Source organism: Anarrhichthys ocellatus, unplaced genomic scaffold (assembly GCF_004355925.1).
Source record: "Anarrhichthys ocellatus isolate YVR2014 unplaced genomic scaffold, GSC_Weel_1.0 scaffold89, whole genome shotgun sequence".
NCBI lineage: Eukaryota > Metazoa > Chordata > Actinopteri > Perciformes > Anarhichadidae > Anarrhichthys > Anarrhichthys ocellatus.
Window position 1 is genome coordinate 353,806 of NW_022280119.1, and position 27,343 is coordinate 381,148.

General features: G+C 40.9%; 1 protein-coding gene across 1 annotated transcript in view; it reads left to right on the top strand.

Annotated features, from left to right (window-relative positions):
• cdkal1 (CDK5 regulatory subunit associated protein 1-like 1) overlaps positions 1 to 27,343 on the top strand; it is a 174,306-nt gene that overhangs the window by 93,484 nt on the left and 53,479 nt on the right. Inside the window, exons 8-9 of the mRNA XM_031875335.1 lie at positions 16,322 to 16,502; positions 24,301 to 24,363. Of these exons, the coding sequence (XP_031731195.1) occupies positions 16,322 to 16,502; positions 24,301 to 24,363 (244 nt within the window). The remainder of the gene's footprint in view (positions 1 to 16,321; positions 16,503 to 24,300; positions 24,364 to 27,343) is intronic.

The window sequence follows — 27,343 nt, forward strand, 5'->3', positions numbered from 1 at the left end:
TGTGTGTGTGTGTGTGTGTGTGTGTGTGTGTGTGTGTGTGTGTGTGTAAGTGAGAGAGAGAGAGAGAGAGAGAGAGAGAGACACACAGACAGACTCACAGGTGGCTGTTAATGTAGATTCTCACAGTTGGTCCTTTGTTGAGCCATGTTAAGTTTACCTCTTAGAATGCAACAGACAGGAACCTTGTGCAGGTTTGTGTGAGGTCAGAGCTTATCTGACACACACACACACACACACACACACACACGCACACACACAGGAGAAGACAAATGTATTTCTCTTCACAAACAGCTTAATGCCACCAACACTGCAGAGGTCATGGAGGTTCAAACGCCTCTGGCCTTCCTTATCAGAGAGAACCAGTGTACACACACACACACACACACACATCAGACCTCCCTTCTTGACATCCTTCATGGATCTTCAACTCCATTATAAACTCAAGGCAAAAGTTATTGAGTCATTTTATAAAGGTATGTTGGTAGCCTTTTCTTTATTTTGTTTTCTGCAGGCAGATATTTTGTGTAATTAAAAAAATAAATGTTTTTTCGGTGAAGCAGTAAATATTACCATTACAACAATCAAAGCCACAATTGTTCCATCGAAACAACTGGAAAGGATTACAGCATGAAACCTCGCCATGCTCTTCTATAGAACAATGCCGCAACGTTCCAGCAGTGGAAAGTCAACCAAATCTACGACACGGTAATTAAGTATTTACAGTATTTGCAGTTTCCCGGGAGACAATCAAACACTGCACTCTGGGGAGAAAAGAGTTCATTTTTCACACTGATGACCAGACGACAGCTTGTTCGAACAGTTTGATTCGTCCCACGCTTCAACATGCAGAGAGTTTAAAGGTCAATGGCAAACCAAGGCTTCTCTGACCCTTATTGAAGTACGTGTAGATGCACTGGTGGAAGAAAATCAATTCTGTGTTGCTGAAGATTGTGGTCATTATGAAAGACAGACTGGTTTGTTCATACCGTGAATGTGCTGGGGAACAATGCAAACACTACTGCAACAACACAAACTGCTGTTGGTATGAATTGATGAAGTTTAAATCGGGGCACATGCCGTGTCTGAACATTGTCGACTCTCTACACACACTGCTCCAGTCTATTCATTCTCTCATGCCGGGTTTATGACATTATTTTAATAGTGTGTATAATTTCATTGTTCTCTGCTTTGATATTTATCTTAATTCACACTGCAAGTACTTATTCTAAAGCTATCCATATCCTAGTAGAAGAATTGCATTAAATATACCCTTTGACTGACATAACTCATTCTTCCTAGTTGTTATAACTAACATTGTTTCCTGCAATGCATAATTCGAACAATCAGTATGATAATTATTTCATTAAAACGGTTAATTTGTCCTCGTCTGCCAGCACGGAGCATATTTTGTACACCCCTTTCTCTCTGCTTCTATCAATTAATATCACATAATGAAGTACAGTCTTTATGCAATGATGTATGGAGCAAATCCTGTTATGGTGGAATAAGGCTGTTACAGAGGGAGCCAACGTGGCCAGCGGATTGTTTCGTAGTTTGCCCATAACATCTGGGCTGATGTTCCCTCAACTACTCTCGAGGATTAAGTGTCAACTCGCTGGGGCCAGACATGAAACGCCGGGAAAAAGAATAGTAATGCATCTGCGGGTTGGGGATTGGTGCTGCATATGTGCAGAGGAGCAGAATCTGGCAATGATAATGTTGAACTTCAGGGTTAGTCGGGTTTAGCAGAAGGGGGGAGGGTGTGTAAGCCATCGTGTTAACAGAGAGGGATAGATGAAGGGGTCTGTGGTCTCCCTCGGGGTGGTAGGGTTGTTTCTCTGGAGGTTATTTGTTACTGACCTCTGAAAGCCCTTTCACTCTCAGGCCACAGAGGGCCTTCTTCCAAGAAGACACATGCAAGAGGGAGAGCAAGAATAATGCTGTGAAGCCAAAACTAGAGAGGAAAGCAGCGCTCCATTATTCACTTTATTTTTGAAGTTTATGACATTGTGAGGGCATGTGCAGCTGTGGAGTGTTTACAGTTCTGGTCCCAAAGGAATGAGGGTTTGGGAAGGTCAGCAGGTGATTAATTTGAGTGATCTCAGCAGCTGACCGGTACAATGACCCTTGACCTCCAACATAACCTATGGGAGTCCAGCATTCCCTCTTCAACCTCCATGTGGTCATCGCTCGGCTGTGTTTAATTCAATTGCTTCATCGTCTTAGCTGTTGAAATATGAACAATATTTTGATATGGTTTCATGAGCTGTGTACTGCTTAAAACAAATGACTCCGACCTTTAACATAACTTGACTAATAATTTGACTTATTTTTCTGCAAGTCAAAACATTTTCATAGATGCACCTGATTACATTTAAACATCAACAAAATATTTTGACAGGTTTTGTGGCGTGTTGTTTCAATCGCTACAAAAAGACGTCAAAGAAAGAGCTGTAAGGTGAATAACGTCTCTTTTCTCTCGCCCAAAAATCATTTTATTCTAAAGCTACCAGAGAGCCGTGTCTCTGGCTGCTCTCTTGATTTTCAGCACATTATAAGTCTATTTTACGAGCTGTAAAGTGAAATGAACATTTTATCTCTTCACACATTTTTTAAAATGTGCAACTGGTCAAACGTCTTGGTAATTAATAGAGCTAATATTCATACTTTGTATTCACAAAATGGATTACACTAAGCTACGCTTTCTGTACTCCGACACACCAAACTCTGCCCTGGCAGCGCTACATAGCACTCAGTCAGCGGCTACCGTCCATAGCGCTTCCACTCAATACTGGACCAATTTCCGATTGTGTTGCATACTAATCATGAGAAAAATACCAAAGTTACCCATAAATGAAGAACTTGTCCTATTGAATTTGTCTGGTCATGGCCGTACCACATAGTCCTGTGGTTTAAGGTGGGAGACAGCCATGTGTCTCTTTTAGAGGTGGCAGAACTAATATTCATCTCCAATCTCAAAGCAATAAAACAAAAGACGATACACAATATTGTATTCAGAGCAAAAAAAAAGTAGCTTATTTGTAGACACTCTAAAGACTTGTATAAGTGACTAAATGGTTTATTAATCACATTGCATTAGGTGAAGGTTATCCTTCTTGGTGTGACCATGAGAATCAGACAGATGCTTCCTTTAGCATAGTTCAATATCTGATTCACAAAACCTTCGTCAATCGATTGCTTCGGCTTCCTGGTATCAAGGGCCCCTTAAATGGTGGTAGTGTGTTGCAATGTCCTATGTGTTGGACGAGTGGCGCTGTGACTGTTGATGATCAACTTTCTGTCTGTGTGCGTATCTCCGTCTCTCTTGAGTGTAGCAACTGTTTCTCCAAACAGCTCCAAGACCGTTGTTTGTGTTCTGTCTCTGTGTGTGTGTGTGTGTGTGTGTGCGTGTGTGTGTTAGTCATCTCTATGAGTCACGAGGAGAGACAGGGTTATAGCAAACCTCCCTGGGTTATGGCAGGACACATGCATCAGTAGCGTGACTGCGCCGTGTCTGTGTGCAGATTGGAGCCAGTCTCTCGCTTTGTTGTTGCTCGTTTGTTGTTGAAGACGCACTGTAGTTAGTTCACACTCATGCACTTAAAGGTTTAAGGTATCAGCCAGGGCTAATGTTTCACTGGAATAGTTAGTGGGAGGGGCGGCAGCTGCCTTGAGGCATTGGGGGGAAAAAACAAAAAGCAATAAAAAACCAAAAGAAAAGAGAGGGAAAGAATTGAGAGGCGGGAAGAGAGAGAGGCGAGCGAGACAGGTTTGCCGCGTAAACCTGCCGCAATGTTGGGACTTCCCAACCTATCACCCCTGCTTTCTCGTCTGCTTTCCCTCCAGCTGATCATTCAGAAAGTAAAGTAAATGTAGCAGTGAACGGTTTCTCTGTCTATATATCTAAACCCTAATGTAGCCACGCATCTAGAATAAGAAAAGCCAAGTTTAGTCATCGCATGCAAAGGGAACGTCTCTCACACATAAACTCCCCAGTAAGCTGCTCCATTGGATTTCCAAGTTCTCAGCTCCACATTTACCTCGAGTTATCCGCCTCCACTTCTAATTGGCCCCTTGTACACAGAGATTCTCTAGTTGTGCCGTAATGAAGATCTGCCACTACACCTGCTTATTTTATGTTATTTTAGATAACTTGCTGGCATTACGGGACAAAAAGTAACGTGACGTGTCACACAACAGCGTCCAGTGTGCATGTGATCCCGCTCGATGGTTGTCCATTTTACAAAGACATCCATTTGGCACTCTTACTACCCACCGCTTCCTGCTTAACAGTGGAACAACTCTGTCCCATCATTCCCTGTCAGGACCTTTTATACAGAGCGGCGATGTGGAGTACCGGTGCAACATTCCAGCCTTCTTCACACAGGCTGTGTGAAGAAGGCTTTTAATTAATGGAGAAAATGTGTTATCTCCCATGAGCTATGGATTTAAGGAATCCAAAGGGCAAACATCTCTGCGGGAATACAAAATATACAAGTGTGTGTTCGTTGAAAAATGTAAGGTTTGTAAAAATAAAACATAAAACATCCGTTTAAAAAGAGATACGGACATGCATTGACTGTGCAGCGCAGGTATTCATACGACATGTTGTCCCACCACGTCAGAAATCACAACTGTTAATAGTTGTTTCCAAACGGGACGTAAAGTGAAAGTCCAGCTGTCACAGAGAGGTGGGAGACTCGATATCATTTTAATAATGGGGAAAACAACACATTTTCAGACGATATTTCTTGGAAGACATTCATAGTTTTGTGCACGTTTGTACATGTAAAAAGTGACGGAAACAGTTGTGTCTACTTCCTCCCCACCACACAGCTGACCAATCACGGTGACAAATGGCAAGTAGGTGTCACCCCTTAAAAGCTACGTCCATGTTTTATTGTGAACGTGAGAAAAGTCACACTGATAAAGCCTTTTGTTGTTGTCTAACAATGTGCAAAGTGGATGTGTGTATTACGTATACATCTCACAAATCAACTGGCCAGGAACAGCAGTGCGAAGCCTCTGGTTCTGCTAACCTTTTTTCCTGCGATCAGGAAACTGATTATATGTCGACTCTTGAAGCATTTAGTAACAGATGATGTCTGCAGGTCCACAATATACTTGATTGTCTATATTTCTGTAGTCCAGCCCCCTGTCACACACATACAACTAAAGCAACACTGAGTTTTCCACCAGTTGCAATCTACCTGTTTAAGGGTTACTCTGTTGTGAATAATAAACAAATATGAACAAGATTTCCCTCCAGATAGTTATGGGAATAGCACGTATCAGCGTCTGCTTGTTTATGCTGTTCCTTTCCGCTGCCTGTTTGTTTGTGTGTGGAAGTGATTTAATCCAGGAAGGAGAGACGGAGGGAGAGAGCCTTCCTGCCTACATACCTGGCTGTATGTGCCAGAAAGTCTAGCGCTGTCGATGGGCTCCGTTTAAACAAAAGGGAAGCACGAGTCATTACCTTCACAGCAAGTTGACACTGAGGTGTGGGTGTGTGTGTGTGTGTGTGTGTGTGTGTGTGCGTGTGTGCACTTTAGAAGGAGAAACGGCTTGTGGATAATGACTCTTGGCAGTTTCAAACACATCTCTGTTTTATTGACACTCTGGATTACCACATTTCCTTTCCACAAGCCACACACACACACACACACACACACAGGATATGTACAGCTTCACTATAATTACAGGAGTTAAGCTTTCCTTCATTAAGTAGTGTTAATTTATTATTAAGTCTCCCAGACCACAGAAGCTATCCTTCCTGTCTTTAGAAAGATTAGAACACACACACACACACACACACACACACTCTCGCAAATGCAGGACCATTACTGCTCTGATGGTAGAGATATTCTGATACCGATTCAGATACCAGCATTTGCATACTGGCCAATACCAAGTACTGATCCGATACCAGTGCTTTAAAAACAAACGATCTGACGTGCATCTTCAAAACATGTCGGAGCAGCAGTGAAACTCGATGCCTGCCGGTGGCCTCAAAGAGCAGGTGGCAAAACAATCCAACCCATAAACACACCCCGCCAGAATAAATCAGAAAGAACAAGCTGTTTCTCCCTTGAACTTTATCCCCATAATACTTTTCTGACCCCGTTCAATTTAAAGTGAAAAACACTGCTGACATTGTTGAAAAGATGGTATTATTCGCTCCAGGTTCTTGCTCATTATCAGCTTATCTTTTTCATGACAAATGAGAAGTTGGTCAAACATCACAGAAGTGGTCAGTCAATATTGTCTCTTCCTAACTGACGATAGTTTATCATCGTCGCTGTTATCAATGAAATGCTTTAATGTTGCTTTGCCTCACGAGCTTCAAGGTTATCTGTGCTCCATGTTTGACTTACCACAGTTTCCTCACTTGTTACACATTTTCTCTGTTTGCTTAATTTTTTTCCATAAATCAAATCATATTTGTAGATTAGTGTGGGAAAGCAGATTGACTTGTTTCCACACAAGCAAACTCCACCAAGTACAAACTGAAACTGTGTGAGTTTAACTTTTCCTTGAGACTCGGACTGTTGATCTGATATTGTTCAGTTCTTCAGGTTATTCTACCTCTGACTTCAAAACTTCAGTGAATCTTGTTCAATCAAGGTTTTGTTTGTTTTATGGGTCATAAATTAAATGTGGCTTCATCAAACATACAGAAAAAATAACATATCGTGTTGCATCTAAAAGTTGAGTTGAGTTGTTATCACGTTGTCATATCATTTATCAGCTCATTTATGCTACAAATGAACAACAATAACACATGTCGCTCGCTACCCGTTCAGTCCTGCACACCTGTGGTTTAACACGGTCATGCACCCCATATTGTCCAGGAAGAGAACTAGTTTACGTTAGCTGTTAGCATCCGGCTGACAGCACAGTCCTGCTTGGCTGAATAACATTATGTTACGTTCATGGTCTGTTCCGTAACAATTGGTATTGGGTGAATTATAACTTCATCATGATGTGTTCAAATGCGATCTTTGAAAATGTAGGTTTTGGCAAGAAGCTACAGTTGTTTAAAGGAGACGTTTTACTTCAATATGAAATAGATGGTAGAGAGGGAATTATGACCCGTTTAGCTTCCTAACACCAGCTCTAAGCGGTTTATATTATATAATTAGAACTGCTAATGACAAGATGTTTTTTTTAATCAAAGCACATTTAACAACCCCAACTATTATATACCCTAACTATAGATAAATTACCACTATAGATGACAATAACAAAGTAAAAGGATTCTGGATGGTTCCAGGACGGTGATGAAAAAAGCTATACGTGTGTACATATATGTGTGTGTACTTATATTTACATATATGTCTATGTGTGTATATACGTGTCTATACACACACATCTATATGTATGTGTGTGTGTGTGTGTGTGTTTAACTGGTATCGGATCGACACTGGGTATGTGCCAATTCAGGTACCGGAATAATTATAGGGAAGGAAAAAATCATGTCGGAAAAAACCTTTATCTAAAAGCAACCAGAGATTGGTTATATGTTTGATTAGAAAGCCTGTAGTACGTGTAGGTGTTGGCTGCACACACACACACACACAGAGGTTGGACTAAGAATGCTCACACCAACATCTAAATAGGTATGTCTGCATGGTTGGGAGTACGGTTGTGTGGCGGTACAATGTGAACAACCTCTCGCGAGCATGTAACGAGGCAGTAAAGTGTTAACTTTCCGTGTCCCTGTGCACACAGCTCGAGCTACATGTAAGAACACGGTCATGTTTCAACATCTGACTCAGCTTTCTGTCCCTCCGTCACATAATATTTCTCTTGCTCACTGTTTGACTCATCCTGCCTTCAAAAGCTCAATTTTGACCCCACAGTTTCAATCCCAGTTGATGGACTATCATCCGTTTGTCACTGGCGGCAAGCTTCTGTGTTGTGGGTGTGTGTTTCTAAATTCCTGTACACTGTTGTCTACAGCGAGGGAAATTTGCCGCCAAAATAGTGAGCTTGAAGGTTAAGTAATGTTTAGCAGTGTTAGTGATTAAACCCTGAGGAATGCCCTCTTACCCCATATCATTTCAGTTCATCTACTATTAGTGTCCCTTGGGTTTTATATGAATTATATTCATGGTCAGCTCTGTAACCCAAGGCATTAACAGCTATTGCAAACATTTACTGTCCTACCTTAATACACTATTTACAGTTTGCTATCATATACTCATGTACAAAAAATAACTATACATTTTTTGAGCTCCTATTTGTTACAACAGAGCCTCGCGTTGCATGAGCAATCTTGCTTCTGGTGTGCTTGCACATAGTCTTTCAAGGAGCAATAATAGAACGCATAGGAAACACTGGCTACAATGATAATGGTTGTCCTTATTCATTTTCTTTTAAAATGACTTTCATTGTTTACATGCAGTCACTCAGCTTGTTTACTAAAATTCTCATTTATGTTTTTTGGTGATTAGTCAATGAATGAGAAATGTAAAAATCTCATGTAGATTTGTTTACCTTATCTAGTTTATGGTAAAGTGGATACAACACTTAAATTCCCTTTATTGGCCAGATAGTCATCTCAATGTCGGAGTGATTGTCCTGTCGGATGTATCAAAGATCATTTTACTGGAGGAATCACACATCAAAGGGGCACTAATTGATTTCACAGGTTCTTCCTCACTCGAATGAAAAGCTCATATGATGCTGTTCTTGGGCTCTAGAGACTGTCAGCTTAGTGATTCATAAAATGGTTAGTTAGTTAAAAATAATTAGTCAGTTAATCACCTGTCTTATGCAAAACTACCAACGTCACCCTGGTTTTCTATTGCTGCTGCTCTGCAGAAGTCTTTTTTAGCCGTACCTGTATCCAACATTGATAAAGACTCATAACTGACCTGCTAGCCAAGCAAATGTAGCCTCCCTGTCAACAGGAGCAGCAGCTTCAGCATGTTAGCCCAACAGTCACCAAACACTTAACTACGAAACATTTTCAATATTTGTCATTTTTTGAGAATTACAGAACAGTAGCTCCTTGTTTTAGCAATTTATGTAATGAGCAACATTTCTATTCTGCCGCAGGTGAGCAGCTTGATAGAGAAAGCACAAAAGAGCCGGGACTCAAAGCGAGATGAGCAATTATTCGATTCAGGTGAGGCTTTTATGTCCAGCATTTATCTGGTGCTTTGATGTTATCCATATCTGCGCAGGTCACACGGCGTGATTGGAATGATGAATCGCATACTGTGGGTATGTCGATGAAGGTTGGTTTAAATTGAAATAAAGTGCAACGGTACAGTCCATTTAACGCCTGGCTAGACATTCAAGAGTGTCATGCCTTTGCACTGCAGCCCTTCTTAGGCAGATATATATATATATATATATATATGTGTGTGTGTGTGTGTGTGTATAAAGTAACTGCGTGAATGGATTTGTGGTGTGTGTGTGTGTGTGTGTGCACCCTTATTACTCCTCCCTCAGACTAATGAAATGTGTATGTGTGTGTTCTCATTACCCTTCTCCAAGGCTAATGAAGTATGCTTGTGTCTGCATGTGTAAGTGTGTGTGTTAAATTGAACTGCAGTTCTGCTCGGCTGTGTTCAGGCTGTTTCATTAAATGATAAAGTTTACTGATGACTCCAGTGGGATCATTATTTACTTGGCCGTCCATTCATTCCCCCAGCAGCCACCTCGATCTTTACAAATGACCCGCCACAGAGAAAGATGGAGGTTATGTTGCACGGCAATGACTTGGTATTCACTTAATGGACTAACAGCACAGCCAACGTGTTTACACACCCTTTTTGGACTTTTATCCAATATCAGTTGATGACCTATTGGAAAGATGACGAGATAGACTTTACCTAAATAAGCAAAGTTAAAAAAAAGGATGATCATAACATGGACACCAGACATTTGTGATGGCTATTTTTCCAAATATTCTATATATATCTGTGCTAACTACTGCCACAGTGAATTGAACATGGCACTACCTGCTTATGCATGTGTTAGGAGTTCAATAAAAAACATTTCCCACTCCACTCTCTAAACCCACAAGATAAACTGTGAGAAAGCTAGGATTTAAGGAGAGCGTGAGCGAGACATGCAGGTTTAGAAAGTCTCTCTGACACTTTGACAGCAACTGAAGCCATCACCTGTCTCATTTTGCCATTTAACCAATCTGTCGCCTCTCTCCTCTCCGGCACACAGCGGTCGGCTTTTGCTCCCTTTGCATCACATTCAGTCGTTGAATCACTTTTGAGAAAAATGCCAGAATACAACAACCAACTTGCCTCTTATACTCATTGCATTATGTGGTGATTTTTAGACATTTTTTTCCATCATTTGTTCTGCATTGGAAGCTGCAACAGTTGACTCATTGAGAACGTCTGTGTTTCTGAATATTAACCATCAGAAAGTGTATACATCCACTTCTACTAATAGCCCTTCCAAAGGTTTTGAGGTCATGGTAAGTGTCATTTCGGCATCCAAAGTACTTTCACAGCCATTGATGAGAGCCACAGCGAGAGCCATTGTTTGGCTGTCCAGTTTTAATCTGTGTGAAATCCTCCTGGTATCTGTTCAGTCACCTGGCTCTTCCTCAACCAGCTCCGACAGTCCCTTCCTTCATCCTCGATGGTGGAAGTGGTTGAGGAAAGTGAGTGATAACCAAGCACACCTCTTTCTCTTTCTATCTCTCTCCCTGTAAATTGAGCTGCTACATGACAGTGCCATTACCTTCAGCTGCCACGGCTGAATCAGACACTTAAGTGTCTGAGTGATTACTCGCACTCCTCACAAGTGCCCCTGTTCTTCACCCGTCCTTAGGTTCCTTCTGACTCTCCTTCAGGAGGGAATCGGTTCTGCTATAGATATATTACGTGCGCATTAGATGATTTTATTATTTAGATTACATAATAATGAAAGGCATAAAAGTATAAAACTCTCATAGCAAAGATGAAATATGGAGAAAAGAGAGAAACATGTAGATGAGGGTAGAATATCACACCTTGGAATAAACAAAGACACATTAAGATTACAAACCAAGAAAGAAGTGACCTGGATAACACAATGCAAATAACAGTTTTTCATTGAATGTATTTTAGGCACCAGTAATGATGAACACGTGCATGTTCTTGAGGTTTTGATCACACCTTCAAAAGAAGTTTAGTCTCAGTAAATTGCTGCAAAAGGAATTATGGATGACCTTTTTAAAACTGCTGTTTTGCATATTGTGTATTAGAGAGAGTGATCTTTTACAGACTGCACAGGGTCAAGTCCGTTTCACTAGACTGTTGTATAGATGATTTCTTTTTATAGCCAGCTTCGTTTTTCAAGTATTTTCAGTGAGACCTGCTCGGCCCCTGACTTATTGGCAGCATTTTGAAGAAACCACTTTCTGCTGCTACATAATTCAGAGGAAATTATTTTGATCATTTAAAAAAAAAAAAGAAGCTTTTTGTTCTAACGGTGTAACAAAAACACGGGCTGGCAAAGTAACTGTCTACAAGTCATTGATGGAGTTGCACGGTAACATTGATGCGCTGTAGGTAGACGATCTTACGGGGAGAGTCTTGTTTTAACCCTTTGTGACATCGGGAGTTGATTGTCAATGTTAGTATTGGAGAGGACCGATGGCTCCGATGAGAAAACCCCGCCGCGCATCTCTGCACCAAGCACTGATTCTGTCTGACTTGAAGATCATTTTCACACAATATGTTGTGGATCTTCAAACTTGTCCTTGTCGAATTTGTTTTCACTCTCACCCCAGCTGTTGCTCTACAGCCGCCGGATCACTTGTTAATTAGATTTTATTCACCAATTGAGTTTCCTCGAGACGGCAAAGTTTTAACACTTTACAACAAATCTCCCCACAATGCATCTCTTCCTTTCTCTCTTCTCATCACCACATCTCTCTTTCCCTTCACCGTCCGACTCCTACGCCACAGCGGCTCCACTGCGCCACACATTAACATTTCAGAGAGCACACACACACACTGCAGCACAGATGGGTTGCATGGTCTCTTTCCGACAGATGAATAGGCAAATGTTTACCTTCCCAGATTGTCTTTCTTCCACTCTCGATCCTTCCATTCCTCCACCCAACTCCTTCCTCTGTACACCTCCATGCCACATTCATCTTTTTTTCCATTGCTGTCGTTTTTCAGCGTTCGTCTGTCCCAACGGTCTTGCCTTCATCTTACCGCGGGGGCCGCTCACAGGCATCTGGTTTGCAAACACGCTTGCATACACATGCACATATTTTGAATATATGGTGAAGAGGATGGCTGTGTTTACATGGGAAGTCATATGCACATGCATGCACGTATGGCGGGCCTCGGCAAACAAAGAGTTGATAATAATTGTGCTGAAGACAATGGCGCGTTTTATGAAGCTTAATTCAACCAATTGAGGCAGATGGGGGACTGACTGTGTGCTTATCTTGAGTTTTAATTAAAAGACTTTAGTCTCTTACGAACACATTCTCCCTGTCTCAATGCTAACTCAGACTGGAAGTGCATTAAGGCTAATGGAGGCGTCTGTCTTAAGGGATGTGCTTCAATGGGGCAGGAGGAGAAATTACATGAACAAAGCACACACACACTTATTTTCCTGCCCGATTATCTCTATAAATTAGGGAGTTCAGGGTTCGTATTGTCTTTCTACTCTGAAGTAGCAACAGGAAGCGCAGCGCTAGTCATGAGGCTAGTGACTGACTGCTAGCTTTTGATAAAATGGGTCCATCCTCCTCCTCTCGCTCATCATAGAGGTGTATATACATATTCACCGGACATTAGTTTACATTCCATTAAAACACAAGTCATAGTCTCTCAGACATTGTTAAACAGAGAACTACATGTAGCTTCTATAAACAGACATTTAAGAAAAGCAATGAAGGTGATTAACATTGGAGGATTTCCTTTATATTCTTCATTTAACTGCTGCCTGTTATAAAATGTCAAGCTACATTTTCTCATACATTCCTTTTTATCACCATTCTGAACATTTTCTTGTTCTTTTTTGACTTGATTGAACTTGGCACACTGTGATGCCCGTGTCTTGTTCTTCGTCTTTATCTAACTGTGCGTATATCAGTCTATGCATTGAGCCCTACTCTTGGGATGCTCTCTGCATCTTACAGGATGTAACACCACTGTCGTCTTTTGATAAAGAATACTCTCTCTGATATCTTTCTTTGTCAATACTAATTATTGTTAACTCTTTCTCCAGGCCTGACATACCAGACACCATCTCATCTGACAGATACTGGCTGTAAATCTTCTTTTCACACAACAAAGAGTCCAGTCTTGCTCTGTCAGTGTTTTTTCTTACTTTGCATCTGCATTCTCTGCCGTTCCCCGTTTATTGGTTAGATCACTAATTTCTCTTTTTTAAAACGTGTTTATTTTCAGATATGTCCTGGTTTACTGTGACAATGCCCCAAATACAGTTAGTGTGCTGTATTTATACAGGTATTTGGATATATTGCATCTTAAATTTTGCATGTGATGGATGGAAACATAAAACTGATGACAAATCTCATTGGCCATTAAAATGTTGAGTACTTTGTGACAAAAGTTCATTCCAAGTTAGACTTGTTTTTCAGTCTTTAGGCTTCAAGAAGAGCCCGACTCCGGCTTCGGTTTAATTAAAAGCAAGTTGAGCTAACACCTCATCTGTCGTCTTTCTCGTCTTTCTCCTTTTCTGTCCCTGTTTCTTTGCCTCTCCGTGTTTCTCATACACTCTGTTTTTGAAAGGTGAACATAACAAGATACATTTCTCCTCTCTCCTTTTAACAAGGAGAATATCAGTGTGGTTCTTGTTCATTAGTATCACACATCACACCTCCATCACCCTTAGATCTGGGAGAGACAGAGGTGTCAAAATGACGGTGTGTGTGCGTGAATGTTTTTTTTCTCCCTTTAGCCTCCACCCCAAGAATATCCCCAAAAGCCAATTCACACCAGTCTCTCTCTCTGCCTTTTCTCTCAGTATTCTATCTCCATGTGTTACTTTGCACCCCTGGCCTGAATTGTACTTTTTTTTTCCCAGTAATGGTGTACATTTTCTTAGTACTGCTGCAAGAATGAATAGGACACACTGGCTACTTACAGTATACCTCATCACCACTACTACCACCAAAGGGCCACTGCAAATTGGATATGTCGGCCCTGGGGAGATGCAGCAGACGGTTATCTATTGAGGCTAGAAAGAAATGTGCTTGTTTGTTGACATTGCTAATTTTATTTACTTTCCCTCCTGCTGTAGTTATTAAATGGCTTGGGGGAGTCTATTAATGTTTTAAACTCCTGCGACAAGAACATTTAATAGCAATAAATATGGTGAGTTTATTCAAACTTTCCTTTAATCCCTGTAGGAGAAGAATGTTTATGTGATTGGATCCCATAGCCTGCGCACATTCCCTCTAATGTGGCTTCTGGACTTCCGCACACTTTCTGAATGTTACCTGCTGATGACCATAATGTGGGTATACATCGACACAGTAGGGAACGAGTCGTATCTTTCCATTCTCAGGCCGTTTAACTTGATTAATTATGGTAGAAAGCCTACAGGCTGTCCTTTGTTTACCTAACAAAGTAAAGGATTAAAACATTTTGTGTTCGATTCTCACAGGGTTTAGAACCACTGCTTGGGGGGCATTCAAGAAGTCAATTTTAATCACAAATAGAAAAGTATTCATGTATTTGTCGATTTAACCATTCAATGCACAGATTTTAGTCTTTGATTTATTTCCTTTTACTTTTCCATAGAGTAATTGTCAGGCAGATCGTAGAGGTCAAGGATGCCTCTGCCTGCAGGCCGATGGTTAATGTTAATGACCGTAAGCCAATTGGATCTCATCAATAGGTCAGAGGTTATCATCGGGGTGCATATGCAGGAAGTTAATGTAATTAAAAATGCATCATGTGTTCGATTGCTGAGAAAACGTCTTTTCCACTCTTTTCTTAATGTCTTTGTCGAGCTGTCTTTGTCGGGCGTGTGTGTGCGTGTGCGTGTGTGTGTGTGTGTGTTTGTTGTCTTAATGTCTTACAGTTCTCCACGAGAGATAGATTCTTCATATTCATACTTTTCATTCCATTGCTGTTTTTGATTTGTGGAAGTAGGATCATATACAGTTAAGGAATTGCAACATCGGAGGTGAGATGCTTGTTTAAGAATCCGAGAAGAGGAGAGAAGTAGTGCCAAGAAGAAAGATACAAATTAAAGTTTATAGAAAAAAAGCAAGCCCGAATCACTGGTGAATGATACTTAACTCGGTCACTCTGGTCTTTCTCTTCCATTCTATCCAAAGGTCTTTCAATGGAAATCTGTTCAGTTGTTCTCTTACTAATGACATCATGGCTTCCTGTAGCGGACACTTTGCCCTATAACGCACTACATTAAGAGGCTCCAGTGCCTCCTGTTCCACTTCATCTAGATATCTCATAGAAAGCCGGTTATCAATGGCTTGGTCGGCTTCTTTTGAGAATATTTTCAAAATATTTCTGCATTGGTTATTATTCCCTCAAAAAACAGTCAATTGGAGTGCCAGCTTGTCACAAATAATTTGAATTTAGAATAATGTTGTGTCCTTCAAAAATGGTCATATTGCTAAATTATCTCTTTATGGTAATTTGCAGCTACTTAAGCAATCAGAGATTATGTTTAATGCTTTTGTGAACAGGCATACTCATTGAAATTTTATTCCGACGTGTCAAAACAGCATGCGTTTTCTATGTACGCTCGAGATAAATGGTTTTCTGACAGACCTCCATCATTTAGTCTTGGAGCAATTTTGCAAGCCATCCAGCTGCTGTCAATTCAAACAATACATAGAACCAATCAATATATTTATTCCAACACCCCACTGGCTACGATGAATCCAATGTACCAGTGGTTCAATTATCAATAGCTTATGATTGGTAGCAAAGGTTGCTAATCAGGGTATGATTGGCTAAATGAGTCCATGGGGAAAGGCAAGTATCAACAGTGGGAAAATACTTACTGAGCAGTAATTTTAGATAATTGATCAAACAGTAATTGGAGGTTGATGTTTTGTTACAGTGATAGCGTCACATAACGCAGTCACGAAACTTTACAGGTGTGTAATTGAGAACGAAATAAGGGCTGAGTAGTGGGGTAGGTAGGGAAGGGGCTGGTCAGATCCAATCGCAAGATGGTCTCTAGTATTGTTTTAACTTTGATCTAGAGAAGGATCATACTGATCATACAAGGGTAATCTTGCTATTTCGTTGAAACACCAGAAGTTAAGCAGAAGTTTTCACCAGTTGTTTTACATGGCTTGATAAAATGCTCTCTCTCTCTGTTACTTCTTCAGGGTCCCAGGTGTAACCATTGCTACAGATTTAATCTGCGGTTTTCCCGGTGAGACGGAGAAAGACTTCCAGGAGACGGTAGACCTGGTGAACCTCTATCGATTCCCGAGTCTCTTCATCAACCAGTTCTACTCCAGACCCGGAACACCTGCTGCCAAGATGGAGCAAGTACCAGCACATGTGGTGAGTGTAGACAAGGACACGGAAGCAGCTTCACTACTATTCATCTGACAAATAGGATTTGGGCTAAATTTAGCTGACAATTTATAAAATTTACAGAGATGTGATCGTCATGATGTGGCCACAAAGGTAGCACACGATGGATGTTTTCCATTTTTTCTATACTATGATTTTTGATTACTTTCTTCCCCAGTGGCTTTATGTGGTCTGCTTTAGCTCACCGGGTAGAGTCTGAGCCATTAGCAAATGTAACTTTTCAGAACTTTTTATGACTCATCTACATACTATACTTAGATTTTTTTTATAATTAGTTTTTTTCACACAGCAGCTATCCTCTTTTCCATGGACAGCAGTTTTGTGTTCACACAAAACAATTATAGTCTCATGAAGCCATGATTGTTTGAAAGGTGAGTGTGAAAAGAGACGCACATATTAAACACATCACCATCAGCACTTCCAGCGTTTTCTTGAACTTTTCCTCATAGGTTTATCAGCTACATCTTTGTTTGGTGGAGCCACTTCCATCTGTAACATATGAGTAGAGTGTAAATAAAAAGTAATGTTGGTTATGAACTTGGATATTTCTATAGCACCTTCAGTGTTACTTATACTTTCTGCTCAATATATTGATGATGCTCATCTATTACCATGTATTAATGCGCAAGACATATTTTGGTCAGCTTAAGTTCCGCTCCTTGTTTATTTAATACAGCTACAAAAGGCAGAAAGAAACACTGCTTAGGCTCATTCATAGTTGCTTACTTAGATCATTACCTTGATAGACAGCATGCATGCGTTCTGATCCTGAAATGTTTTCTTTTACCTTTTTTCTGTCGTTTGAACCACATCATTATGCTATACAATATACCATATGTTCTATCTCCTCGTGTATTTGCGCTCTCTCATTCTTTACCATGAAAGTACTGACACATCTCTTTCAAGTGGAACGTCTTCATAAGTCATTCTCTTTTTCTCCTGTCTCTTCATTCTCCGAGGAGAAGCTGAGTGAGTCTGAGGGGGATCAGTCCCTGGACAACTACATCACTGCTTCTCTTCTTCTTACAGTTTTTCCCCCACACACATCCATCCTTTATTCCAAAAGCAGCTCTTTGATTGTCAGAATGTAGCATGTTGCTTGTTCCTGTTGAAATATATGATTGCCAAATCAGCCTTTTTGTTCATATGTAATAATTTTGATAGCTAGTTTATTTAAGTATGAATCACAACAATCTTTAACAATTGTATTTTTGTATTTTTCTTTGCCTAAAACAAGAGCACACATCACATTTTGATCCTGCATTTCCACTGGTCACGTTTATGTTTAAATGTAAGTTAATTGTGAGTATATTTGTGCTCGACAGGGAAAAGTAAAAGGTGAAAGAGAGAGTGTCCGAATAATATGTTAGGCTCCCCGTAACCAGTACACCTGCTTCGGTGGTTAAAGCTGCCCACAACATCACATCATCAGTCAGCATGCACCTGTTCTTGCACACATATATACACACACAGACCTACAGACAGATACACACACACACAGCAAGTGGTGGCAGCTCGGCGATGTCTAGGCCATGTAGGGTCAGTCATTAATAAATTGCACCAGATGGTTTGTCTGGAACACAACTGTGTTGAAAAGCCACAGGAGGGATGGATGGAGAACTAGATGGAGTAGGAAGCAGAGACAGAAGGAGGCCTGAGAGAGAGATGGAGCGAAGGTAAGGAAGGAGGAAGAATCTGAAAGGGAAAGTGAGAAAGATGGAGGAAACGATGTGAGAGAGAAAGTAACAGCGACAGGGAGATGCCCATTGTGTGACCTAAAGGGGAACAAGCTCCCAGACATTGAATTGGCCACTATGAGTGCTCACCTACTAAATGTAACAGCTGATGTGTGAGGATGTCAGTCTCACCATTTGGCTGTGATGAAGCTGGTGGTCTTTGTCTATGGTTCACACTGATCTTACAAATGTAGAACACTCTGCCCTTTAAAAGCAAGCGCAGATATTTAGGCTTTCTTATCAGTATTGTACGCAGACATGATAGTTTGCCTTTTCCACTATTTGCATCACTATTAATGGAAGGCGAAGCAGATTTTAATTTACATAGATTGCATGAAACACCCTTTTCAGTTATTTAATGTTCCTCAATTTAGTGTACCTCACAGGACAGATGGATCCAGAGTGGTTTTGAACTCATGAGCAAGGTGTAGATCATTGCACCATTGGAACATGTCTAGAGCTGAGCCTTTGGTACGAGGTGCTTAGGCATGTCCATAGGATCAAGTGTTTTGACAACATTCTGTATGATGAGCTGGTTAATGAACTATCAATACACCCCATTTTTCAGAAGACAAAGAGTCACACACTGTCACAAGTATTGGATTGTGTAAGCCTGTGTGTGTGTGTTCAGGGTAATGGGCAGGACTAGATAATGAGAATTGATGTGGTTGGTTTGAGAAAGGTTCACACATATACTGGAAACTAGTTTTGTCATTATTCTGTTGCATTATTGATGTTTTGAATAAACCATTTGTCCAAAGCAATATATCTTTTTCGACATATTATACCAGTCAGCTAGTGTTGCCAAGTTGGTTTTCCTCATCTGGCCGCATATTACTTAAGCACGTAGTTGGCTGTTGACGTAGCGACAACTAATTAATCCAAAGAAGAAGAAAAAACTACTCTATTATTACTAATATTTGATCATTGAACTATTTTGATAATGTTAAAATATATTTAATTTGACTGTTATAAAAACACAAGGATAGATTTGTCTCAGTGAGTCAGTGAGTGAAGCAATGGAACCCCACAGAGCTGGAGCGGGTCCAGCTGCGATGTGGTCCAGGTGTTTGGAGCTATCTGTAGATGTAACTTATTACCTATTATAATAGATGATATATGAGAGAATGGAGGGGAGAGCAGAGGCAGATGGAAAGAATAGGAGACCACAGGGATGGAGGGAGAGAGGGGAGCATGTTGAGAATAAAGGGATGTGAATGCTGTTAGCTTGGATCTCCATGATCATCCCCAGGTGGCTAGAACTTAGCCTTGATAAATGGACTTTGTGAGGTGACGGCGTGTGTGTGTGTGTGTGTGTGTTGGTATGCAAGGAGTGGTTGAGAATGAGCAGCTGCTGGAGCAAAAGGGAGAAAAAAAAGTGATAGAGAAGGATATTAGCTATTCTAGTGGGACAGTGTTTTTAATTTCCCCTGGTTGCAATTGGTTAAGAACTCCATTACCCACAAGGCACCAGTGTGGCAGCTGTCAAAGTGAAACAGCTGGCCAGCCACTAGTAGCTCCATCTCCTACCTTCACGATCATTTATCTAGGCCTGGACACATGCATGCTTTCTCCCCTATCTGTCTCCAACGCAGACACTTACTCTCTCGCATGCGTACCAGGGGAGAGAATAACACTTGACTAAAAGCAGTCTTAACAGGTGAGGTTTCATAGTGCAGGTATTGAGATTTATAAGGAGTGTAGCCACTGCATGGAACTGATTTAGTGACCTGAATATGTGTCGTAATAACATTATGAAATCACAGTAGTCTCTGCTGATAATGAAGAGCATATTTAGGGTAATTCATCTATGTTGAGTGTGACCATAGCTCACACACACACACACACACACACGCATATGACCTTATTCCTGTCTATATTTAGCATATCACATTGCTGGATCTTGGTTCAAAATCAAATAGTATATCTTTCTCTCTATGTACTACCAATTAACAGGATGCCTTGTGTACAGAACATGCAGCAGATGTGACACAGGTCAATATAGCTGGAACATGTTATGTCTAGTGACCTCTGCACACACACATGCACAGCGTCACCCTTGTGACCACGCTCCTTGTGATGCCTTTAGGAAGTATTAACATAGACACAGCCACACACAGATTATGCCAAAGGTTAATCTTGGAGTAATATAGCACGCCCACGCGCCAGGGGTGTAGGCTCTATAGCACCAACATCTGTCTGTCATTAGGGAAAGACAAATGGGCACATGCTGGTGAGCCAGAAGCTTATACAGTGTAGGCTCAGGCAAGATCACTGTTACCTTGCCCCACAACACACACAGGCATACTGACATCCATGAACTTGCTCATGTAGAGAGACACACACACAAACACACACACACTTCTACTGCTCAGTGTCAGAGAATCACATGTTAAGCTTTTTCTCTGAAGTACACAAACATTAAACCAAGAGGAGGACCTTGCTGTGTGTGTTCGCATGCACACACAAAAACAAAAAACACTGTCTTACAAACCTTTGAAGCCTTTGAAACACATTTGAGAGTGTTTGCCGATAACAATCTTGACGCATGCAGCTACAGCATGCTGACATCACACACATAGACATCTTTACTGACTATAACTTCAATCACTTGATAAGTGCATGCACATTTGAGATTATTTTTGGTCTTTGTTGGTCTTTAGTTGCTGGATCATTTTCACTCAATACCTTTTTAAAAAGCTGCCGCTCTGAAGACAAGAAATCGTAGCTCAGTCAGTGTAATTGCACTCAAGAGTTGCACATCTTCCCTCAGAGCTTCACGGCATTGTGTGGATATTTTACAGGAACTAGTTTTATGTTGAGCAGCAGTGTTTTCATGAAGCGCATATATTTTTGAATGTTATCGGCAGCAGAGTGTGTGCTCCTGTCTCCACTGCTCCTGCACGTGTTCGGGGTCGGTGTATGAATAAGTGTAAACATCCATGTAATGTCACTTCCCGTTAGACGCAGCATCCGTCTCTGTGGGCAACAACAGATGGACAGAATGGTAACAACCATCGTTCATCATCACCACGGTGACAGGTCCACGGATACACACACAGTGACTTTGCATTGCCGGGTTGTCTCTAACACAACCCTGATGGCATGCTAGATTAAGTTCTCTGGTTGATGAACCACATTGCATGCACGCTCACAGACACACACTCACCTGTTTACAGACGCTTTATTGTGCAGCACGGTAATAAAGCTCTTAGAATTAAAGATGCGATGGACGAGAAAAGGTAACACTGACTTGCTGAGAGGCGGCGTACCGACATGAACCACTGACGTTTGACAGGGCGGTCTATGTTAAAGCTGGTGATGCAGATACAGATTTCAGGTCTGTAATAGAAGCAGGTTGCAGTTGTATTTTCACATGTTTTCTTTTTGTGTTTCAATCAAGCAGGATTTTTTATTGCAATATTGTATGAAAAGCGATCGGTGTATTGACCAATTATATGTTTCTTTCTTGTCAGAAGAGTATTGGAAAGTAAGGGCATCAATGTAATTATTTGTTTAGTGTAAACTGCTGTAATCCAGGTGGACGATACAAAATGAAGGCACATGCAGAAAAAGTACACATTTCCGTCTCCCCGGTGCGGGATTCTGCAAGTGGCTACCGATTAATTCCACAGGTGCAACTTGTGGTTAGTTTCAGCTCAAGGGCACTCCGGCAACAGCTGTTGTGGGATAATGAGAACGTTTCACTCACTTCCCCTAAGCCATCTTTTTCCATCTAAAATGTCCACCTCCTAACCTCCATGAAAGTGGCAACATCATTTTAAAAAAGCTACACGGCTGTAATGAGAGGTTCATTCCTGTTTCTGGTGGGACTTTAGGAATGGATCTTTCTTTTGTATCTTCTCTGTGATCAGTTTTGTTCTGTCTTTTGTTTTTCCTTTTCTCTTTCAGTTGACTCCTTTCCTTCTGCTTCCATGTTGGCGTTCGAATTACCTTGTATTCCGCATGTTTTCACATCTTTGTCTTTTTCTTCCAGCTTGTGTTTGTGTGAATCAATGTGGGAGCACATGTTGGTATTTGTGCCTGTGGTGTGTGTGTGTTTGTAGGAGTGCTGTGTGTATGTGTGCGTTCTACTGAACTGGATAAAGTCTGCTGGGAGCTCATTGGGGGTTTGAGAAGTCCTTACCTGCGGTTACATCTGTCTTACAGCTACACACACACACACACACGCTCACACTGTTGAGCATCACCGAATACTGAGTGGTGGTGAGAGTGATGAAGGGATGGAAAGAGGAGAGAGAATGGTGTTGAGGAGCAATGATGAGAGAATTGCTCTCACCTCAGGTGCTCCAGGCAGAGAGAGAATGTAGAGGGACAGACTTATAAGAGGGAGGATGGGTGAGGGAGTAGAGACGGAATGATTAGTATGAGTTTCCCCTCACTGGAGAAAAACACGTGCAGCGAGGGAGAGGTTGAGGCCTGAGGGAAAGGTGGAAAGGCAAAGAAAACAAGAGAAGAGAGGATTTTGAGTTTCTGGAGAGCCTTTTGACAGAGAGAGCGAGAGGGAATTGGGTGAAAACAAGAATGAGAGGATGGCAGACAGACAGGGCCAATGATTAAAGGATTGTGTGGATCACGAGAGCCCTGGGTGGACACAGATTCAGTAGGAGAAGGGTATAAATGGAGAGTGTAAAAGGAAAAGAGGCCAAGGAATACACAGATGGAAGGAATAGAGACTAGGACAAGGAGCGATGATAGGTGCAGTGATAAAAGGACGGGCTGCACTAGAGACACAGTCAAAGTGGTAGTTGGCGGAGGGGCAAGGAGTACAATCGCCGCCTTTAAACACTTCTACCCTAATACCTTTATTTCACCTTGCTTCCTTGGACTTTGTTTACTTTGCTGGCCACATCTCCTCTTTTCTACGGCTCCGTTCCCTTTGTTTGCTTCTTTTTGCACCTTATCCTATCCACTCTACCCGTCTCGGGAAGGACATTACCCTGTCACTCTGTCCATCTACCTCAACTTGACCACACACCCCTGAATATAAATAGATTTCTCTTCCGTCTCCGCATCCATCCCTCTCTGCTCCACATCCTCAAGCTGCATTTGACTGTCACACTTTAATGATGCCTGTGTGTGATAGCAGAACAATTTGTAGGTTGTCTCTTCTACAGATCTGGCCTAAGGACATTGAATCTTTGCGCTTTCCATACGCTGTAAAAAACAAAGGGAGGGAGGAGAAGAGAGCATAGCAATGCATGCGTACTCCCTTTAGCTACTGTAGCTTAAATCCTTCCCCCCCTTAGCCAGACATGGCCTAATCAGCAAGCTAATTAGCACTCTTTGTAACTGCATCGGCCTCATGTAACTGATTGCATTAACAACTGCCACACATCAAACAGTCATGTCTCACGCTTGTGCATCTTATTACACATTAAGGACATGCAAGGTTAAGGCCAGACTTTGAGATGGAATCAAATGAGAAATATTATCTGCCCCAGCTGGTGGGCAAATCATTCCCCCCCTCTGTTCCATCCATATTTTACAGATTTAATGAATTACTGTCGGCGTTGTGCTCGGCCATAGTTATGTTCTTCTGTTTAAGTGACCCAATAAGTTAACATGAGTGAAACTGTATTGTGTGTCCACATTCATGACAAAATGTATTTTTTTCTATCTGCAAGACAGAGGATGAGGAAATGACCTGCGACGTTATTTTATCTTAGATTATAGTGTTGTAAGTAATGAAAAGTTATATATATATATATATATATAAAGTATATAAGTACTGATCAGTGTTGCTGCCAGGTGATTCATTTGTACAACACATCAATACAATTGACCTATGACATCGCCTATGAATGGGCCGTTTTTCCCCATCCAGATCAATGGGTTTTAATCGACCCATATAGTCTACTATCCACAATTACATCTTAATGAAGTGATAATCAAGCCCCGTCTGTTTGTTTTGGTCTTTTTAGCTGTATTTTACATGCATTGTGTGACATGGCTATTGTGTGGCTTTTAAATCTAAAATGTATTGTATTTCTTTTCATTGTTTACAGAAGAAGCAGAGGACTAAAGAGCTGTCCCAACTATTCCACTCTTACAACCCCTATGACCACAAGGTAAGACATCTGGCAGTGTTCCTGGATCACATCGCTGCTTTATGTTTTAGTTTTGCCCTTTAAAATGTGCTGCTCTTTAATTTCCTCTGTACATCTGCCTATTCCTTAACGGGGAGAGTGCTGAGTATTGAGCCTCATTCGCCTCTCAACCAGAAGCCTTCACTTGACATCAAAAGTAGTTATAGGTCGCAATCATCACATTGACTTTATAGCTTTGATGAGTTTGTCTCCTCCTCAAGATGGACACCGCTTGTCAGCAATCTAGTTGATGAGGACAGCTCAAGTGTTTGTTCCTGATTACATTGTGACCGTGTGTGTGTGGGAGAGATTGAATTCTGAAGTCAGATATAAATCTCCTCAACAGTATGTATGTGTATGTATTTGTGTGTGTATAGGCTCATCCATTATGAGGTTAACATCTGACAGCAGACTCAACATGCCTCTCTTCAGGCATTCTTATGATGATGAGACCCTTGTGACAGCTGTGTGTGTGTGTGTGTGTGTGTGTGCTGTGTTCTTATATAAAGATGTCCTTCTGATGACAAGCCCATGACAACAGCTGTCACCACATTTTTCTGCTGTCATGAAAAAGAGAAATTGTATTTTGACACATTAGACTTTTATGGGTTCTTCTTTATGGCTAAATATATTTCCCACCTTGCTCTTTTTTTGACTGTGATCACAATGTCTGAGTAGTGGTGTGAATAGTAGTGATTACTTGCGTATCATAATAAAGTAGAATAGTGTACATGGATGGTGGCGGCTTCCTACTGCAGTGTAAATGTTGTGAACATGTGCCTTGCAGTTGTCATGTTCTGCCATTTAGCAAAGTTTTAGCTTGGCCAAGTTTTTTTTTTCCTGTTTTTTTCTTTATTTTTAGATTATACCTCAAGAGGAGTTTGTGCCTTTGGTGCTGTTGTTACATGTTACACACTAATTAAAAGGATATGAGAGTGATCACGTTTTCACTGTGGCAGGCAGGGGCCTTTGCCTCCCACACACACACACAGTAGTAATAGCACACATGGAACACACATGCACACGAACAGGGAATGTGAATTAAGTAAAGTTAGCAGTGAATATCTTTATCATGTTTGCATCTAAATCAGTTAGTTAGTATTTGTGAACATGCTTTCTCCTCCAGTACGATTCCCAGCAGAATATCTAAATTGACTGTGAGAAAGTGAACTGTACTGAGCCCGCTTTGTTGAGCTTCTCCAACTGAACAATCTGTTCTTTTATACATTTATGTACTCAGTGCTTCGTGTGTTTTTGTCAACATGCTGATTCATGAACAATTAGATTGTTCATGTCCAACCAAGCCCAAGAAGTAGTCCAGTTTTTAGGTATAGCCTCGAGTATGTCTCTGAATGTGTTGCACATTACAAACTGCTTCACAAACCCTGAAAAGACAATTGCATATAGCCACCAAAAACAGTAATGTTGTCAAGGTACACAAAACATATCAGTAGTAATTAAATCTGTATATGTACCTCAGTGAAGTGACAAGAGACAGAGTGTATTACTAAAACACCATTGTCTCGCCAGTTGTTAGACCTCTTAATTCCCTCTGAGCCAGTGTGCAGCTTGAGATCCTCAGAGACGAAGCCCCGTCCATCCCAAAGTTAAGGCTATCGATGGAACATGGCCGCAGTCAGAGCCCCAGACCTTATGACATGCCCTCTTATCAAAAACAATATTTAAAATCTAGTCATAAAGAAATGCATACATGCGTTCTTTCAAATGTATTAAACTTTTTTCACCTGTATTCAGCACATTGCAATCTGTTTTTTCTATGCTGTAGAGCACGTTATTGTTATAGCCATGTTAAAATCTAAAATGCAAATTAGTTGGATAACAAAATTGCTACTGATTTAAAAAAAAAAAAAAAAAAAAAAAAAAAAAAGGATTACTCTGCTTTGATATGCCACCTGACATCATATGTGTTTAATTCCCAGCAGCGTAAAATTTCCACTAACTTTATAACCTATAAAGTGTGTCAAAAGCAATACCACCATATCAATGGGGTGTATATACATATAGTATGGTATCTGATAGCCCTTATACATAAATATTTTGAACATGTCAAGCAGCTTTCTTGTAAATTTGCCGTGTAGCACAACTTACACCCGTGTTCCTTAAAGGTATTTTTCTTTTTCCATAGATTGTGTAGATGTGCAAATAAATCCCCTCGCATTACAAACCCAGATAGCTGTGAGATATGATTTAATGATAATACATCTAATGTCAAGCATGCTTCCACCCAGATAAACCACATTTCTTCCTCTCCTTGCCCCCATGTCCACACACCGTGGAAATGTTGAGGCAGATCAGCTCGTATTAAGCCCATCTAGCCGTTAGATAGAAATAAATGAAGTCTGATAACGTCCCTCATTTTACCTTAAGTTCCCTTGGGTGTCTGGTCTTTCAGCTTACGGTCTATGTAAAGACATTATGTGTTTACTAACACGTGTGTGGGTGAGGGAGAAAAATAAATAAAGACAGAGGGAGAAAGTGCATAGATGTAGAGGGAAGGTAGACATTTTTACAGCCATTATTGTTAATATGCATCCTTCTTTAGGTTTGAAAAGGTCATTAATAAAGACTGAGTAAGGGGGATGGGGGGGGGTTAGGTAGGCTTTATTGCCCCTTAGCTCCAGGCTACCAACCAAATGAAACAATGTTTTTAATTGAACTAATTGTTTTAGTTTTTTTGTCCCATGCTTGTTTCTTAATCTCCCGTGGCTAGCTCTGAATCACAAATGTGAGAAATGGCTCGTTAAAACGCAAATGACAATGGGCTGTCTATTCAATTACATATTGTGTTTTCTTCTTTCTCCGTCTTCCTTTCTTTCACTTTATCCCTCTATATTAAACAGTGTTGTAACTATAAACATGTCTGTTCATTTATATATAGACAATTGTACCCATCCTGTGTGTGTGTGTGTGTGTGTGTGTGTGTGTGTGTGTGTGTGTGTGT